This window comes from Felis catus, chromosome A2, assembly GCF_018350175.1.
Source record: "Felis catus isolate Fca126 chromosome A2, F.catus_Fca126_mat1.0, whole genome shotgun sequence".
NCBI lineage: Eukaryota > Metazoa > Chordata > Mammalia > Carnivora > Felidae > Felis > Felis catus.
Window position 1 is genome coordinate 151,053,468 of NC_058369.1, and position 19,431 is coordinate 151,072,898.

Consider the following 19,431-nt stretch of genomic DNA (forward strand, 5'->3'; position numbering starts at 1 on the left):
AGTTTGGAATTCTGCTGGTATAAACCTGTAAGGTTTTGTGGAAACCTCTTCAACAAATGTGAACTCACTGTGATGGCTAATGAGGTAAACTTGAAGAAAAACATGGAGGTTTGGAATGCAACCTATATATATTTAAATGTGGCTTATGTTGATTTTTGTTTTGTTTTGTAATTTTGTTTTGTGGGTTTCCACATGAAGGATCAGAACTTGAGAAGAAACTAGCTGGAATCCGTCAGGAAACAAGAATCCACATCTTGAATCTTCTCATAACCTCTCTGGAGCGCAATCCACCCAATCTTGCTCTCTACCTATTGGGCTTTGAATTGAAGAAGCCTGTCAGTACCACAAACCTACAGGACCCAGGTACAGCCATAAGACACACAGACATTTCTTTCTTGTCGTATTTGTTTAGCTAAGTGATCATTCATTGAGTTCTGGACTCATGGGATAATTCACTGAAAGTGAGAGGTCATGTGGTAGGTCAATCTTTAGGACTTAGACCAAGTCTGGACAAATTAAGCCTTGGAAAATTAGCATTTATTAATTTTCGGTGTCAGTATTTGAAAGGGTGTTTACAGTGGAACATATGTTTATGGAATTTAACTTTTCTAAAGGTATTTTAATGTCTTAATGCAGAAATTTAAAAGTTGAATTTCTTTTTGGTTTCACGTAGGAGTCTTAGGTTGCCCTCGAACATGCCTTCATGCCATTTTAAACATCTTGGAGAAAGGAACTGAAGGGAGAACAGGTCCAGTGGCAGTGAGAGAATCTCCTCAACTTGCTGAGCTATGTTACCAGGTATACAGAAGGCTGCACTTCATAGCAGTTAGAAGAAATTTAACTAGATGCTTGAATATATCACAGATGCAGAAGTATAACAATAAGACTTGAGTTGAATTGAGTTTATCTGGTAGTTTGCCTTGTCTTTCATATATAGATTAAATCCATAAAGCAGAGACCCCCAGATCCTATGTGTTGCTCACTTGAAAAATGAGAGAAAGGGGCGCCTAGGTGGCTCAGTCGGTTAAGTGTCCGACTTCGGCTCAGGTCATGATTTCGCGGTCTGTGAGTTTGAGCCCTGCATCGGGCTCTGTGCTGATGGCTCAGAGCCTGGAGCCTGCTTCGGATTCTGTGTCTCCCTCTCTCTCTGACCCTCCCCCGCTCATGCTCTGTCTCTCTCTCTCTCTGTCAAAAATAAATAAAACAGGGGCGCCTGGGTGGCGCAGTCAGTTAAGCGTCCGACTTCAGCCAGGTCACGATCTCGCGGTTTGTGAGTTCGAGCCCCGCGTCAGGCTCTGGGCTGATGGCTCGGAGCCTGGAGCCTGTTTCCGATTCTGTGTCTCCCTCTCTCTCTGCCCCTCCCCCGTTCATGCTCTGTCTCTCTCTGTCCCAAAAATAAATAAAAAACGTTGAAAAAAAATTAAAAAAAAATAAATAAATAAAACACTTAAAAAAAAAAAAAAGAAAAGAAAAATGAGAGGAAATTCGAGGTGGATTTTGACCTGCTAGTGTAGAAAGTTTCCAGTGGTTCTATTGCATGTTGTTTCTTTTTGGTGAAGACAGCAGTGGATTTGGGTCAGAAGACCTCTGATTCTCATCTCTGTGATTTAGCTAACTAGAGTTAGCTAGTCACAAAACTTCTGTTGAGTTTTTTAGTTTGTGCAGTGGGTTGTTATGAGGCTTAACTGAGAATGTAAGATGTGGGTGAAAGTACCTTTTTTTTTTTTTTTTAAGTTTATTTTGAGAGAGAGAGAGAGAGTGGGAGGGGCAGAGACCTAGAGAGAGAGAGAAAATCCCAAGCACACTCCTCACTACCAGCACAGAGCCCAAAATGGGGCGCAAACTTACGAACCGTGAGATCATGACCTGAGCCGAAACCAAGAGTTAGACACTTAACTATTACCTGTTAGCTTAACTGACTATTAACTGCCACCCAGGCACCCCCGAAAGAGCTTTTTAAGAACCATGTGAATCCTGCAGCTCTGGAGCTAGATGTAGGGTGGTAGAAAGTCCAGTTGTTTAAACTAGGATGAGAACCTCTGCTTTGCTTGTGTTCACTTATGATTATTTCTTGTTTCATTCATTTGGTGTTTTAAGAACTAGGCTTTATAGGATGCGACTAATTTCTCAATTTCAGTAGCGCCTTGGTTTACATTGCCGTAAGAAAGGCATCGTTGACCTATAGCGAGCTGGACGTTTTTCTTTATTCTCCTGTTTCTCTTTTTGTAATTCCCTTCTAGTTTCTTCTATCTTCTGGCTGTCAAGACAGCCCTTCACTGTAAGTACTAGAATCAAAATGAATTCTTCCTTAATGGGGGAATCAACTTGATGTACATTTTAACAGCATTACAGAATTCGACATATTTAGATAGAAGTAGTCGATAAGCTTAATCATCTAGGCTAAAGGAGTTAGGCAGGTGAAGTAAGTGAATGAAGCCAGATGTAAGACAAAAAGGTTGGGAGAGGGAGGAGGAGGAGGAGGACCTGGCAGACCGGGAAGCACATGCACTGCTAGTTTTCGCCATGTCAGCATGTGGGTCCCGGTTTGCCAGATTCTCTGGTTTTTAATACACTGTACTGGCCAAAGGAAGCATGTCTGTACCAGCAGTCTGCCAGCTTATTACATATGCTCTGTGACTTTGCTACTCCAAGCGTGGTCCAGCCTCAGCAGCAGCACTCCTGGGAGCTTGTTAGAGCAGAATCTCAGGCCCCACTCCAGACCGCTGAGTCAGAATCTGCATTTTAATGAGGCACTGCTCCATTTTTCATGAAAGATGCTTCCTTCACCTATAGGTTTATACTTCACTCTGCTTCAGAAAAAAAATTCAAACTTTGAAGAGCTTGTGAGTTTAGATAACTCTGATTGTAGCAAAGGGAACTAGTTTGGACCTTACTGATACCTTCCTCTCCCGGCAGTATGCAACTTTCTGGGTGCAGAAGTTGAGATTGAGCCTAGACCTGTGCTCTCTCCTCTCAGGATGGACATTTTTCTTGCCTGGTCTTGGGAACTAGGGAGGTTTTTAGGCACATGCTTGTAAAATGGCTAGTAGTGCTTTGGGAACTCCTTTTCTGTGTCCTTCCTCTAATATATTACTTGTCCCACATCTTTGAGCCTCAATCCTTGTGTCTTCTTAACTGATCATCTGATACGATTGACTGATTTTGTTTTGTTTGAAGACGTTCATTATCAGCTTATCAAATTTTTATTTGTTAATAGAGTATCAAAAATAATGTCAAAGCTATTTGAACGTTTATTTATTTTTGGGACAGAGAGAGACAGAGCATGAACGGGGGAGGGGCAGAGAGAGAGGGAGACACAGAATCGGAAACAGGCTCCAGGCTCTGAGCCATCAGCCCAGAGCCCGACGCGGGGCTCGAACTCACGGACCGCGAGATCGTGACCTGGCTGAAGTCGGACGCTTAACCGACTGCGCCACCCAGGCGCCCCTGTCAAAGCTATTTGAAAGACAACATGCATCTGCAGTAGAACTATTTAAGTTTTTACTTTGTGTTCTTATCTTTCTTCCTTGTGTATACCTGTTTGTATAGTTACATTCAGCTGAGAGTTTTGTGTCCTTTCCCCCTCTCTGTATGAACTTTCTGTACATTATATCCAAGTTTTTACTTTGCTCTAACAAACACCTTTAGTTACTTTTGTTGTTTTTTGTTTATTTTAAGAATATAATTCCAGAGGTGCCTTGGTGGCTCAGTCAGTTAAGTGTCGAACTCTTGGTTTTGGCTCAGGTCATGATCTCAGTTCGTGAGTTCGAGCCCCATGCCGGGCTATGTGCTGACAGTGCAGAGCCTGCTTGGGATTCTCTCTCTCCTGCTCTCTCTCTGCCCCTTTCCCACTCGTTCTCTCTTTTTCTTTCAAAATACATAAATAAACATTTAAAAAAAGAATATAATTTCAGACATGGTTTTGCAGTTGATTGTCATTACTGGTTTTATAAATTGACAGTGAACACTGAATTGGTGAATATTGAACCATTGCTCCCAGAGAAAACGTAGGTTAGAACCCTGCAAGCCTCTGTCCCGACGTTTTCATCGACTGATAATTAAATAGCCAGGTGCCCCATGACTTCAGATTTTAATTTGCAAGTAATCTTGACAATTATAGTATGCATTAAGTAGTGCCAATAACAGATGAATTTAAAATTCCTTTTACATGGAAAGCATCTAATAAGTATTTATAAAATAAATCTTTCACAAATGAAAGTTTTCACTACCACTTTGCCAAATACTAGGATTTGCTTTTTTTTTTTTCAACGTTTTTTATTTATTTTTTTTGGGACAGAGAGAGACAGAGCATGAACAGGGGAGGGGCACAGAGAGAGGGAGACACAGAATCGGAAACAGGCTCCAGGCTCTGAGCCATCAGCCCAGAGCCTGACGCGGGGCTCGAACTCACGGACCGCGAGATTGTGACCTGGCTGAAGTTGGACGCTTAACCGACTGCGCCACCCAGGCGCCCCTAGGATTTGCTTTTTTAATGTTTTATTTATTTTTGAGAGAGAGAGCATGAGTGGGAGAGGGGCAGAGAAAGAGGGGGGTAGGGACAGAGGATCTGAAGCAGGCTCTTCACTGACAGCAGAGAGCCTGATGTGGGGCTCGAACTCATGAACCGTGAGATCGTGACCTGAGCTGAGGCTTAACCAACTAAACCTCCCAGGCACTCCAGGATTTGCTTTTTATAGTTAAAAATTTTGCTGTTTACATTACGAGGCCTGCCTTATTGACTGAGTATGTATGTATGTACGTATGTATGTATGTATGTATGTATGTATGTATTTATTTATAGTACAATCCATACCCAATGTAGGGCTTAAACTCATGTAACTCCGAAATTAAGAGTTGCAGTCCCTACTGACTGAGCCAGTGAGGCCTTAATTTTTATTTTTAATGTTTATTTATTTTTGAGAGAGAAAGGGAGGGAGTGCAAGCAGGGGAGGGGCAGAGAAAGAGAGGGACAGAGGATTGAAAGCAGGTTCTGTGCTGACAGCAGAGAGCCCGAAAAGGGGCTTGAACCTATAAACTGAGATAATCACCTGAGCCAAAGTCAGACACTTAATGGACTGAGCCATGCTGGTGCCCCTTAATTTTTTTATCACTAAAAAGGATGGACAATTTTTGATGGTGGGCTATATATATTTTTTCCTTCCTCTCAAATGTTTTTTGCTGTTTTATCTATTTAGGTATATGATACTCATATACCTAATGGAGAGTTTTATATATGTTATAGGTATTTCTTATATTTATACAAAAAGCAGCCTTTATCCCCAATTCTATTATTTTCTGTTAAATTTTTATTTAATTTAGAGTTTATATTTGTTATTTAGTTGAATCTGGGTTTCTTTGTAATTTTTTTGATTACTTCAATCCTGGTAAATTTATTACCTTCCTAAGGTTCAACTAAATTAAGTATGGTTTTTAGAAGTTATTTCCTGGGTGCCTGGTTGGCTCAGTCAGTTAAGTGGCCGATGTTGGCTCATGTCATTATCTCACGGCTCGTGGTTCGAGCCCTGCTTTGGGCTCTGTGCTACGCATCGGATCAAAAAGAATGGAGCCTGGAGCCTGCTTCAGATTCTGTGCCTTCCTCTCTCTCTGCCCCTCTGCTCGTGCTCTGTCTCTCTCTGCCTCTCAAAAAGTGAATTAAAACGCTAAAAAAATTTTTTAGAAGTTACTTCCAAGTGATTTGTTATTAGTAATAGTTAAAATACTTAACTATTTTACTATACTTTTTTAATTAACTATATGTATTAATAAACGTACTGAGGTTGACTTAAACATGAGTTGTATAATAATGTCATCAGCACTATTCCAATCTGTATTCTTGAGTTGGGCTGCTAATGATTGCTTATAACTGAGCATCTGTGTTTATCCATTTTTCTTAAGTTATTGATGGGTCTTAGCTTCTGATTAGTAAATCTAAGTTCACCTTTTAACTTATAATTTATAACAGAAAAGAAGTGATTTGTGGATTTTTTTTACTTCATTTTAACTCTTTAGGTGATATATCAGTTGTGTGCGTGCTCTGATACATCTGGTCCTACTATGAGGTACTTGAGAACCAGCCAGGATTTCTTATTTTCACAGTTGCAACATTTACCTTTTTCTAACAAAGGTAGGACATTATTTTCCCATATTGTTATAACTAATTTGTGAAGTCTATGTGATTTTATTTATATAACATTCAGGGTAGCAGTTACAGTATTTGTGGAATTCCGTTTCATTTTGTTACTTTGCTTTTTTCGTTATTTTGGGTTGCTTTTGTAATTTGTCACTGAGAAGCCTCATGTTCTAGCTGCTGGCATAAAGTTATTTAAAAATAGCTTGTCAGGGATGGAATTTGATCCTTATACTACCAAATAAAATTTTTAAGTTGTGTTGAAGAGATAAGAAAATATTTATCTGAGAAGATTCTGGAAATTTAGATTTTTTGAGTGACGGTGTTTAATTAAAATGTCTTGTTTTACTTTTGTTTCTTGTGTACGTATTGAAACCACTTGAGATCTTGAAATGAGAAATAGAAAGCTAAGTATAGTGGAAATAACTGAGTTTATTGACCTGACCAACGCAATCCCAGGCTACCTCTCTTTTATAGGATTCTACGTTATATAATTTTCTTTCTGATCAATTTGTAACAATTTTCTGAATTCGATTTATATCTAGACAGTTACAGTCCATGGAGTTTTTTTAAGGTTTTTTTTTTTTTGTATTTATGTTCTGGGAAGTGTAAGCTCACGGATTTCATAATAAATTTTTATTACTAGTAATTATCTGCTTCTAATCCACGTTTTAGAGTGATGAAATGAGAGAACTTTGGGAATTATCTAATGACAAACATTTTTCGCTTCATTTTCATAATAAGCATGTCTTATTTTTAATTCTAAGATCTGTTTATATTATAAGCTTTTTAAGCAACCCTCCTTTATACCTAATTAGAAAGAAAAGTTAATGCTTTGTCTCTTACTGTATCTGTCTTTTAAAAACCAACCTAGTTTAAAAAAAAAACGAGTTTTGCCTGTTGTGGTGGTTGTAGTACTATTTGGTGTGTTTTATGTTTATACTGTTAGAATTTAGGACTTTAAATCAGGCATATTAAAAATTGTGGAGTCAGAAACTTGTATAAGTGATTCCCAGTCCTGATTTCAGGTTTCATTTTTGGTTTTGTTTCTGGAAGCGTTTCAGTGTGCGCGGAGTGGGGAGGGCCTCAGTCCTTCGCGACAGCCACTTCGCTCACGGCTGCCAGGATGTGCTAAGTTCTTCTCCTCTTCTTGGTGCTTATGCGTGTCCTTGCCCTTTTCTTGATGAACTTGAGAGCCCCCCTGCCCTTGGAGACTTTGAGCAGCCGCACGCTACACTGCTTTTGTGGGGTGAAGCCACACACCTCTCAGTTCATGTCCCGTGTAAGCTTGGAGTGCTTGGTGAGGTGCCCTTGGTGGCTGTGCCTCAGCTTTCTCATGCTCTTGGTCACCTTGTAGCCCTTTCTGAGGCCCACAGCCGTAGGGTAGTGCAGGGCTGCGGCTGCTATGCTGTGAAGACCAACCCTAATTATATGTGAAATCACATGTCCTGGATTATCTTAAGAGAGATCATAAAATTATGCATTGGGTATTTGTTTTATGAAATAAATGTCAAACTGCATATTAGGGCTTTTTTTTTTTTTTTTTTTTTTACAAGTTATATATTTGAGAATTAGTGTTTGTTTTTAAGTATGAAGTCTGTGTTAATGTCAAAGTAGGACAGACTTAGAATTTTATAGATAAGTGTGAAATTATCCTGGTAATGGAAAATTGATTCTCTTTTGTTCTTCATTTGCTTTGGCTCATCTTTATAGACATTGACGTGCTTATTTTTTTTCTCTTAGCATCTGTTTTTGCTTTTTTAATTTTCTTCCAGGGTGATAAATTATTATGATGCCAAGTTTCATAAATTATGGAGTCTGTTACGTGAGCAAATACCTGACGAGTTAAGAAATTTAGATCTGTTACGATCCTGTTACTGTACTCTAGGAAACTAAACTCATGTATTTAACTTGCAGAGTATGAAATGTCTATGCTGAACCAGATGTCATGGCTAATGAAGACTGCCTCAATAGAACTACGGGTAACTTCTCTGAATCGTCAGCGGTCACATACCCAGAGGCTCCTACATCTCTTACTGGACGACATGCCTGTGAGACCGTACTCAGGTGAGTGTGTACATGTTGCCATTTGTTCTCTTGTGCTGCTGACCGGTCCGTGTGAAGGCATGCGCTGCAGTCTTGCGCTTAGCGTGTGATTGTAGGCTAAACAAGTTCTTTCTGTCTTTAGAATTTTTTTCCTTAAAACGCAAAATTTTTAAATTCATCCCATAATTGCTATTTGATTATTGTTTGAAGCATCCGCGTTCTGCTATATTCAAATATTCAGTGGAGTTTGCCACACTGAGCCAGGATGACCCAAGGTATTTTAATGTGTGTTATACATGCAAATTAAACATAAGCTTTTCTAATCATCGCATTGGTGGGAATGGGTCTTGCCTCTTTGGGAGTTCTGATTATCCTCTTTGCAATTGTGAAGTGGATCTCCTGGGGACAGAAAGAATTAGATGAATGTTGGTAAGTTCTCATCATCTTTGCATTTCAATTATCCATTTGCAGAGGGCTCTCTGACCTAGCAACAGTGATCTAGAAAAAAAAATACCTTGTTATTTCCAAATAAATTTTATGAGTATGTTGTTGTTTTTCCTGATCTGTTATTATTGATGCTCTAACAGATGGTGAAGGAGGAATAGAAGATGAAAATAGGTCTGTCTCTGGGTTCCTTCACTTTGACACTGCTACAAAAGGTAAAACCCTTTGAATCTATAATAAATTTATAGGTATATATTAAATTGCTTAAATTTGAAGAGATAATTATGACACCTGTATCTGCAAATTCTGAACTGGCATAGAAGAGCTATAGAAAGGATTAGTTGTCATTCAAAAATAACTTTTTTATAACTAGGATGAATGAATGGGAAAGAATGTTTTTGCAAATGGATGTATTAGAAATAAAATCACATTAGATTTCAACACAGTTTTCCATTTCTGGGCTTAACATCCTTTCTTTCTTTTTTTTCCCCCCCAACGTTGATTTATTTGTTTTGAGAGAGAAAGTGCAAGCATAAGCTGGGAGGACAGATAGAGAGGGAGAGAGAGCGAATCCCAAGCAGGCTCCATGCTCAGCACAGAGCCTGACTCGGGGCTCGATCTCACTACCGTGAGATCATGACCTGAGCCAAAATGAAGAGTTGGACGCTTAACCGACTGAGCCCCCCAGGTACCCCCTCAACTCCCTCTATTGAACCTAGCACTATCTTTGAGAGTGAGCTGAGTACAACGGTTTGCTCTTCTCCTCACCGTCCCAAATAAAATCGAACCACTTTCTATTTTTTCTAGTACGTCGAAAGATTCTAAGCATTCTTGACTCGATTGACTTCAGTCAGGAGATCCCTGAGCCTTTGCAGTTGGATTTCTTTGATCGGGCTCAGATCGAGCAAGTTATTGCTAACTGTGAACACAAGAATTTACGGGGACAGACAGTCTGCAACGTCAAGGTAAGGATTGTTTTAAAGTGTGTGCAGTATCAAGTGGTTTAGACTTTGAGTCCTCAGACAAAAAGAGAACCATGCAGTTGTTTTCTGATAAGGCTATTGGTTTATTAGACTGTGGTTTTCACTTTTCTAACAGCAGGGAAATGAAACAGAATAGGCGACACTAGCTTTACCTCTTTAAAAGGTTCCCCATCACCTTCCTGATAGTAGTCATGCCACCTAGCTATGGAATGGTTTTACTCTCTACCAGGTAACTGGTAATGGTCTCACTAATAGGAAGAAGATATCCAAGGGCATTTGCGCCAACTTCCCTGCCACAGAGGCTCCTTGGTCCCACTCAGTAATGTGAGGGACACCTAATGTTTTTGACTGGAGACCGAACAGAGTCACTTATAGATTATATATAGAGGTATCCAAAACTGTTTCCACTAAGGCAGTTTATAGTAATTGCTAGAGGTTATTATTCTGAAATGGTCTGATTTTTCACTCTTTTCTCAATTCTGTAGCTTCTTCATAGAGTCCTTGTAGCTGAAGTAAATGCCCTCCAGGGTATGGCAGCCATAGGACAGAGACCTCTCCTGATGGAGGTAAGCCCTATTGAGAACTTGTTAGTTTGAATCTTCTACCTATTTAACTGCCAGTTAGAAGACAAAACTGTAAATTGACTTGTAGTTCATCAGTTAGTAAACTACTTGAAATTAAACCTTAATGGAATCTTCCATTTTTGACTTTAAAATTTGTAAACTAAACTGAAGTTAATATCTGGATGCCAGATTAAGTAACGTTTTTTTTTTTCTGCTAGGCTAGTTTAGGATTTGCAACCTGTCCATATTGTGTATTAGACTTCCCTTGTTCTCTGTCGGTGAGGGAAAAGAGAGTGGTTTTTCATCACAGGTGGGGAGCAGTGGGTAAGAGGCAGGTGAGAAGAACCACACACATGGAAACACAGGTGGCTAGGCCAAAGCAAGAAGCAAAGAAATAAAAGATATGTCAGGGAGACATGCCCTTGAACTTGAGTTTTAGGCAATTCAGTGCTCTAGAGTAAGTGTAAGTAGATACTACAAAGAAAATGGGGTTAAAAAACCCCTACCACCTCTGCTGACTGGCATGCATGTGGAAGGTTTCCTAAATATACTACAGATGTGTTCAGGTTAACTGACAGAATAAATAACTCTTGAAAAATAGGACTCTGTTGGGGTACCTGGCTGGCTCAGTTGATGGAGCGTGCGACTCTGGATTTCAGGGATGTGAGTTGGAGCCCCACATTGGGTGTAGAGATTACTAAAAAAGATAAAGTTAAAATCGGACCCTTTTGGTAAAAGATATTATCTGCCCATTTGTTAACCTTGTGATTCAATTTCTGTGGCTTTAGGAAATCAGCACTATACTTCAGTATGTGGTAGGAAGAAACAAGCTGCTGCAGTGTCTTCATGCAAAACGGCACGTGCTGGAGTCATGGAGGCAGCTGGTGGAGATTATACTGACCGCTTGTCCCCAGGACCTCATTCAGGCAGAGGATCGGCAACTGATTATCCGTGATATCTTACAAGATGTGCATGATAAGGTAACGTACTTCCTAAATTGCTTCCTGAACTTCCTTACTTCCTAATTACTTCCCGTATTGCTGAACAGATCTTTATATACTACTTAAAAACACAGTTTCCCACCATCCTTTTTTTCCCCTTTTATGTTAGGAATAAATAGACTTGTGTATTGCCAGTGTTAAGGCGATCCTTGAGAAAGTCTTCTGTACAGTAATGGCTCTCAACCAAAGTATGTATCACAATTACGTAGGGAGCTTTTTAAAAATACACGGATGGATCCCACCCCGGACATACCGAATGGGACACTCTGGTGGGTGACCACTTGTGTGAATTTACATTAAAGACCTCTCTAAGGAATATCCTGATAGGAATCCCTTCTGGTTAAGAACACACGTTACCAGTATCATATTTAAATTTTTCTATATATTAGCTTTTATTTTCTTTGATCAATGACATTCCATTCTTATATTCTTAATGGTAGGTGAAAGCTCAGTGTATATAAAACCTGTTAATGACTGTAGCTGATTTGTCTTTCTGCTTTAAGATACTAGATGATGAAGCAGCGCAGGAGTTAATGCCAGTGGTAGCAGGTGCCGTGTTCACCTTGACTGCTCACCTAAGCCAAGCCGTTCGCACTGAACAGAAGCAACCATTAGTCTTGGGACCCGGAGAGACCCATTACGCTTTTATGCTCGATAGCTCGTTCGCATCACCTTCTCCAGCAGAGAACCCGGTGGTGGGTTTTGCTTCTATTGGAGACTCTTCGCTTCACATCATATTGAAGAAACTGCTAGACTTCATTTTGAAGACAGGTTTTTTCATCTAAATTTCTTACAAATCACACCTTTTGTGTTTGTTTTAACTTTCATTTGAAACAGGGTTTGTACTCTGTATCTCCTTAGGTGGCGGATTCCAGCGAGTGAGGACACACCTGTACGGCTCTTTGTTGTATTACTTACAGATCGCCCAGAGACCGGATGAACCAGACACATTAGAAGCAGGTAGAACCAGATAGATTTCTAATCTTTTCTGTCTCAGAGATTTTTAGAGATTCTGTTGTAGAGATTAAGTGAAAAAAAAAAAACCCGTTTTCCGTCTTTTGGCTAAGTAGAGCTGTAATAAATGAGTCTTTATGGAATCATGAAAGCACTTAATGTGAAGTCGAGGAAGAATGTGTAGTTTTTAAAATTAAGACGATAGTACATGAGTACTGTAAAAAGAAAACCCTCAAATACCACTTTAGCTTGTATGCGTTTTTAATTCTCTCTCTTTCTCTGGTCCCACTGAACAGTCTGCTGTACATAGCGTGTACATGTCTTTCTCCCCTTTGCAGAGCATCACGATGCATATCTAGTTGAATCTTTTCAGATGTCTCCGTTGTTCTGTAATACGGAAGTAATGTTTATTTAACCATTTGCATTATTCATAGACACTTCCATTGTTTCTAATTTTTACTGTCACAAATATGCTGCATCAAATGTTCTGTTATATGCCTTTGTATTTTTCAAGAAGAATGCTTCATGGTAAAATTTCCGTGTGAAAGACTATGCGCATTTTTATTTTAATAGATTCTACCAGAGGCGCCTGGGCGGCTCAGTCAGTTGAGCATCTGACTCTCGATTTCAGCTCATGTCATGATCTCACAGTTGTGAGATCTAGCCTCACACTCAGCATGGAGCCTGCTTAAGATTCTCTTGCTCCCTCTCCCTATAACCCTCCCCCACTTATGTGAGTGCTCTATGAAAAAAAAAAGAAAAAAGCTCCTACCAAATGGCTTTCTGCCAGTCTAAACCCTCATCAATAGTGTACCTATATCTTTTTGTACTAATGTGAAGTTTTTCTTGAATAAATTCCAAGAGGTAGAATTTCTTGGTCAAAGGTAATGCCTATTTAAAATATTGATAAATCCCACTTTCTAAAATAAAATTAGCATTTAAAAAAATTTTTTTTAACATTTATTTATTTTTGAGAGACAGAGTACAGGTGGGGGAGGGGCAGACAGAGATGGAGCCACAGAATCCAAAGCAGGCTGCAAGCTCCGAGCTGTCAGCACAGAGCCCGACTCGAGGCTCGAACTCACAAACCATGAGATCATGACCTGAGCCGAAGTTGGACGCTCAACTGACTGAGCCACCCAGGCACCCTTAATTAGCATTGTTAATTAAGAGTAATAATCTGGACTTTTTGGTCTCCAGATATGAAAAATGTTTTTAGCCATTCGGCAAATGAATGTATAATACTCTACACCAGAAATGTCCTGCTATTTAAGAACTTGTCATAAGCACCTTTTGATAATGGACTTCCGATACCCGTCTGAGAACCTTTATGAGTATTTGCTATTTTGTACACAGATTCTTAAAAACCACTCTGTGTGTAAGACCCAGATTATCTCATATTATTCTTTACTGGCTAATATTTTTACATATCTTTCTAAGGAGATAATAATAGCCAAATGATGTATTTGTAGAAATGGACTACCCACTTAAAGCACAAAAATTTTTAGGATCATTCAAAAGAATAGTTCAGAGAAGCTTTTTAAACAGAGAGAAGCTTTTCTTAAGAGATAATAATGGGGATTCCACTCTCTACTCCTGCCCCTCCAACACACCTCTCCATTTTCCTCTTGTCTGAAAATTTTTTAACATTATATTTAGTGGAATTGGCAAAGTCACTACTTAACCACTAGGTAGAGCTCTACAACATACTTTTTATAAGGCGTCATTATCAAGATGTAATAAAGTGGTGTGACCACAAAAGAAAATTCTCCTTTGTTTTTAATTTTCAAATGATGTATTTTTAATTTCATCCTTTAATTAGTTTTTTTTTTTTTTTACCACTTAATTGCTGCTTATTTTGACTTATTTTATTTACTTATTTTGGGGGGGGGGCAGGGCTCAAGTGAGCAAGGGCAGAGAGAGACAGAGAGAAAGGGAGGAGAGAGAGAGAGAAGCGGGGCTCGCACAGGGCTCATGTTTTGCCCGAATCAGGGCCTTGAACTCACCTGATGTGCCATTTGAACTCACGAACCGTGAGATCATGACCTGAACCAAAGTCAGATGCTGAACGACTGAGCCACCCAGGTGCCCTATTTGGACTTATTTTAAATAGCAAAGCACTGTATTTCCTAGACACTAGTGTTTTTAAGTTTCAAGTTAGAAATACTAAATTTAATAAATATTTATTGATACCTACTTTTGTATGTGTATGTGCATGTTTTGACATGGTACTACTTTCTATTTTATTTTAAAACAGGAACTGAACTTTTAATGTCTACATACTTATTTTTCCATACCTCTTTTACTTTATTTTTAACATAACTATGTATACTGGATACTGGGCAGCTATTTTTCCTGTTTTGTGTAAAAAGAATCCTACTCACAGAGACAAAATGACTTGCTTATCTGTGGCAGATCTGATATTAGAAATCAGTTGCCTTGATTTTTTTTCCTCAAGTGTATTATTTTGAGAGAGAGAGAGCATAGCATGCACATGGGGGAGAGTCAGAGAGGGAGAGAGAGAGAATCCCAAGCAGGCTCCTCACTGTCAGGGTGGAGGCTGATGTGGGGCTCAGACTCACAATTTGTGAGATCATGACCTGAGCTGAAGTGGGATTCTGAGCCAGCTGAGCCACCCAGGTGGCTCAGTTTTCTCTATTTTTAATAGAATGTTCCTTTTCCTGGCCATAGCATCTCACGTCTTCATCCTTTTTGTTATTGTTGTCTTTTTGTAATTTGTAATTATTTCTTTTTAATTTGATAGATAATACCTACCAGCAGTGTATTTGTAGCTCATAGTACAAAGGGCTAATTTCTAATACGTAAAGAACACCTACAAATCAAACCCAGTAGAAAAAATGGTCAAAGGATATGAGCACACAGTTAAGGGGAAAGAAAATTCAGTTAGCTCTTAAGCATATATTAGCTTTGTGAAAATCACTGTAGGTGGACTCCATCACCTTGAGTTGGCAATGCAGATCTGGGGAGAAACAAAAGCATATATTCTTTGAGTAAAATTCTTTGGAAGATTCATATATGTCAAGAACAGTGTAGTTAAAATCTGACATTTTTTTTTGCATATGTAATCCCTGGGGGTTAGTTGACAAGAGTTGACATCATGACTATCTCTCTTTGTATTCTTTTTTTTTTTTTTAACTTTTTAAGTGTTGATTTTTTATCAGTTTTTGAGAAAGACACAGTGCGCATGGGGGAGGGGCAGAGAGAGAGGGAGACACAGAATCTGAAGCAGGCTCCAGGTTCTGAGCTGTCAGCATAGAGCCCGACACTGGGCCAAAATCCACAAACCGTGAGATCATGACCTGAGCAGAAGTTGGACGCTTAACCGACTGAGCCACCTAGGCACCCCTCTTTTTATTCTTTTCATCTTTTATTTTTTCTCATTTCTACCAGTGACCACGGGAGAAAATACAGATAATTTGACCAAAGCGTAAATGTTTAATATGAAGCCCTGTTGCTGTATTCTTAATTTCTTTATTTGTTTGTTTCTTCAGCTTTAGTATTATAAAAATACTTCACATTTAAATACAGATAATTACAAAGATACACATCTTCAGCACATTTTTATAAGATTATTTTCAATAAAAGTTTATTTATAAAGCCAACTTATAAAGTTATGCTAACACATCAGAGCCATGATATAGTGCGTCTTCCTTAGTTTTATTTTTGTAAGATTAGCCCTATTTGAATGTTCTGTATAATCTCAGTAAAATGGATTAAATTGTTGCAATTTTAAATACTTTCATTATGAGCTTTTTTCATAGGTTCTCTTTCCTTTAAATTGGCTCTTTTTCCCCTTAAATTTGGTAAGTTAATGATACTCAGTTTTGTATTTTTTTTATAAGAATTAGAAATTGTCATAAACATAAGGAATTTTCTTCTCTGCTCATAGTTCTTTTGGGCTCTTGTGACCTTTGAGCAAGAATATTCCTGTTCTTTGTGAAGCCATAATATCTATTCATCTTTTTTTAAAAAGAAGATTAGAAAAGACAACCTATTGCCATTATTAAATTTTTGAGAACCAGAGCTCTGGGTGGCTCAGTCAGTTAAGCATCCAACTCTTGGTCTCAGCTCAGGTCATGATCTCACAGATCATGAGTTTGAGCCTCGAGTTGGGCTTTGCACTGACAGCATGGAGCCTGCTTGGGATTCTGTCTCTCCCTCTCTCTGCCTCTCTCTCTCTCTCGCTCTCTCAAAAGTTTATTTATTTTGAGAGAGAGAGAAAGGCGAGAGAGAGAGAATCTCAAGCAGACTGTGATATTAGTGTGAAGCCAAACATGGGGTTTAAATCCATGAACCGTGAGATCATGACCTAAGTTTGAATCAGGAATTGGTCACTTAACCAACTGAGCCATCCAGGCACCCCATAAATAAACTTAAAAAAATTTTTTTTGATAATCTTATTGTGACATTAAAAATTGTTATGGTCTAGGCGTTAGTATGATCTGGCATTATAGTATAAATACACCTATAAGTCATAAAGTTGTGGGACTAAAAGGATTATATAGAACATCTTGCCTGCTCTGGACTCTGTTCTTTGAGTGATTCCAACAAGTGACTTAAAAATACTAGCTATAGCTATGGGTGTGTGTAGTAAAATGAAGGCTCTTTGCTTGATGTGAATTTAGATGTACATTTCTCATCACTTTTATTTTTTACAACCTGAGTCAAGTCCTAGAACCTGAGAATCTGATTAAAAATTAATAATTGGGTATTTAAAAAATATTTTTAGCTTTTGTTTTTTATTTCAAAATAAATACTGAATGAGGAAATTTAGAACATACTAATAAACAAAGGTAAGAAGAAGCCCCACATTCTACCCTGCTAAGATAACCATTCCAACATTTTTTATAGCCAGCCATATTGACTTAAAATCTCCCTTGTCTTTTCACTCAGTATTTTATGAGCTTTTTTCTTTGTTAAATAATATTTTTAATAGCTGTATACATTTTGTCACTTATGGGTATATCATCACTTAGCTTGTCCGTTTTTGGACATTTAGATTATTTCTGGTTTTTCACAATATGAATAAAAATCTGATCTCATTTGGCGGTTGATTATTTTCACTTATTCCAAAAGCAGGAAATATTAATTAGGTTCTTGTTTCCATAAGGATTATATTCTAGTATAAATGACAGTATATGTATTTATGAAACAGGAAGCATTAAGTTGGGTGATACAGGCTAGATGCCAGCAAACTTTTTCTGTAAAGGCCAGTTAGTGAATATTTTAGATTTTGCAAGCCATATGCTCTCTGTTGCAGCTACTCACCCCTGCCTTTATAGTGTGAAGGCAGCCAGAGACTGCAGTTGAGTGACCATGGCTCTGTCCCATCACAGCTTTATAAAAACAGGTCAGATTTTGCTCTCAGCCCTTAGTTTTTGAACCCCAAGTATAAATTATAACAGGTATGAGAAAAAAGAACATCAAGACTTTCACTGGGCTTTGCAGGTGAAGTTGTATTTACATAGGAATAAATGGAGGGCTCTTCAAGCAAGGTCCAAACTTAGGAGGGAGTAAAGACTAAGGAGGATGTCTTTGCTATAAGCAAGGGTTGTGGAAAATAACGGTTGATGGGAAATAAAATGGAGTGAAAGGGTAGGACCATATTAATGACCTTGCAAATGAAATTGCAGTGTTAAAGCTAGTTGGATTAAGCAGTTGATAGCCACGTTAAGTTACTGAGAAAAGTGCTATGAAGTTGGTATTTAGAAAAGTTTGTATGGCAGTGATTTATAAGGTATGTTGGAAGAAGGAACAGTTTGGTGTAAAAGAAACTAACTTGATGGTTTCTAATGAACTAATTTACCCTCCAAAAACGAAAATTTAAAAGAAAGTTCTAATTAAGTTGCAGCCTTAGGATTTTCTTATTTCTAGGTGGTACTGTTAATAAAATGTGGAACTTGGAGATCTGTTCACAGTTGGAAAACGCAAATCAAGTTGTTTCTTTACGACTAAGCCTGGTCTTCTGCAATCCTTGATTTCAGTTTTCTCCGTAAAACCGTAGGGGCTCTTGGAGGAGTGTCTCAGGGTTTGTGTGGAGGAGTCCGGAGAGTGATGTTCCAGCAGCCCTCTGCCCTCATTTCAGCCAGTTTGAAATCTGGAATCTGTGGCTAAAACTACAAATTACAAGTAGTGGCTTTCAGACTTTTATTCACAACCTTTATTCAGACAATTTTGTAGCGGTCCTGTGTGTAAACCAGAAAAGATGCTATAGCTCCTCAGGCTGGCTTTTTGAAAACCCATCCTGAGGGCATCTGGTGGCATCCCTGGAGCACATTTCTGAGCTTTCTCTAACCTGTCCATCAGTAATTAATGTTGTGCTACTGTGCTGGCCACTGTGCTAAATACCAGGACAATAATGGTGGACAAGACAGAATCCGGATGTAACACAACCTGATGTACTGGTAAATAAGTACTATGCAGAAAATGAGATAGTGTTGTGCTGTGTATGTGTAGGGCGAGTTGGATGTAGCTGACAAGTGATGTTAGAGGCTGGAATGAGGAAGACAGGCAGCCGTGCTGAGATCTGAGGAAAAACCCGAAAGATCAAAGTGCAGAGATCCTGAGACCAAAGTGGTGAATGTGAGGGACAGAAAGGCTCGTGTGGTGGCAGCCAGCGGAAGAGGGAAAGAGTGGAAGATGAGGTTGAGCAGGAGATGGGGACAGATGACGTGAGGGAATGGATGTGATTGAGAAACATAAAAATCCCATACCCTCCTTTGACAGTTACTGAAATTAAAAATAAGGATGACTGAAACAAAATTAAAAGTAGCGGTAAAAATATTTGAGGGGGAAAAATATTATTAAAACTCTGCAAGTTTGCCTTCTGCGAACACTGTAATGGAACATAAGGCACAATGTGGGTTACTTTTATTTTTCATGATTAAACCTTCTTTGTTTATACTCTCCGTTCTGATCAGTTCATCTTGAGAACTTTTCCCTGATTTAAAAATAGTTGCCATGTAGTAGTTGTAAAAAGTCATAAGATTGGTTTGAAATACAGGTTATGGCTTTATGTAATACATTTTTGAAACTCTTCTAGAAGGTTTACATGAATCTTAGTAAAATATATGATCATATCTTTAATTATCTTTGTATATTTAAATTATTTTCATAAGGGGTATGCTTTTTTAATAAGTATTTTTAATAAGTATTTCAATTACAAAATATAAATAAAATCTGATTTTTTTGGAAGCAGATTTTTGTCGACTTTGTACCTAACTTTTTTTAGTCAAAATTCTCATAGCTATCAATAAAGGATGAAAATAGATTGATTAGCAGAATAAATACAG

At 38.5% G+C, this 19,431-nt stretch overlaps 1 protein-coding gene across 2 annotated transcripts in view; it reads left to right on the forward strand.

Annotated features, from left to right (window-relative positions):
* Positions 1-19,431, forward strand: part of NUP205 (nucleoporin 205) — an 86,491-nt gene that overhangs the window by 42,133 nt on the left and 24,927 nt on the right. For both annotated transcript variants that reach the window (XM_003983084.6, XR_002153964.3), the window contains exons 21-30: positions 199-363; positions 674-798; positions 6,010-6,124; positions 8,045-8,194; positions 8,761-8,832; positions 9,425-9,582; positions 10,086-10,166; positions 10,952-11,143; positions 11,668-11,935; positions 12,026-12,124. In XM_003983084.6, coding sequence (XP_003983133.2) covers positions 199-363; positions 674-798; positions 6,010-6,124; positions 8,045-8,194; positions 8,761-8,832; positions 9,425-9,582; positions 10,086-10,166; positions 10,952-11,143; positions 11,668-11,935; positions 12,026-12,124 — 1,425 coding nt within the window. The remainder of the gene's footprint in view (positions 1-198; positions 364-673; positions 799-6,009; positions 6,125-8,044; positions 8,195-8,760; positions 8,833-9,424; positions 9,583-10,085; positions 10,167-10,951; positions 11,144-11,667; positions 11,936-12,025; positions 12,125-19,431) is intronic.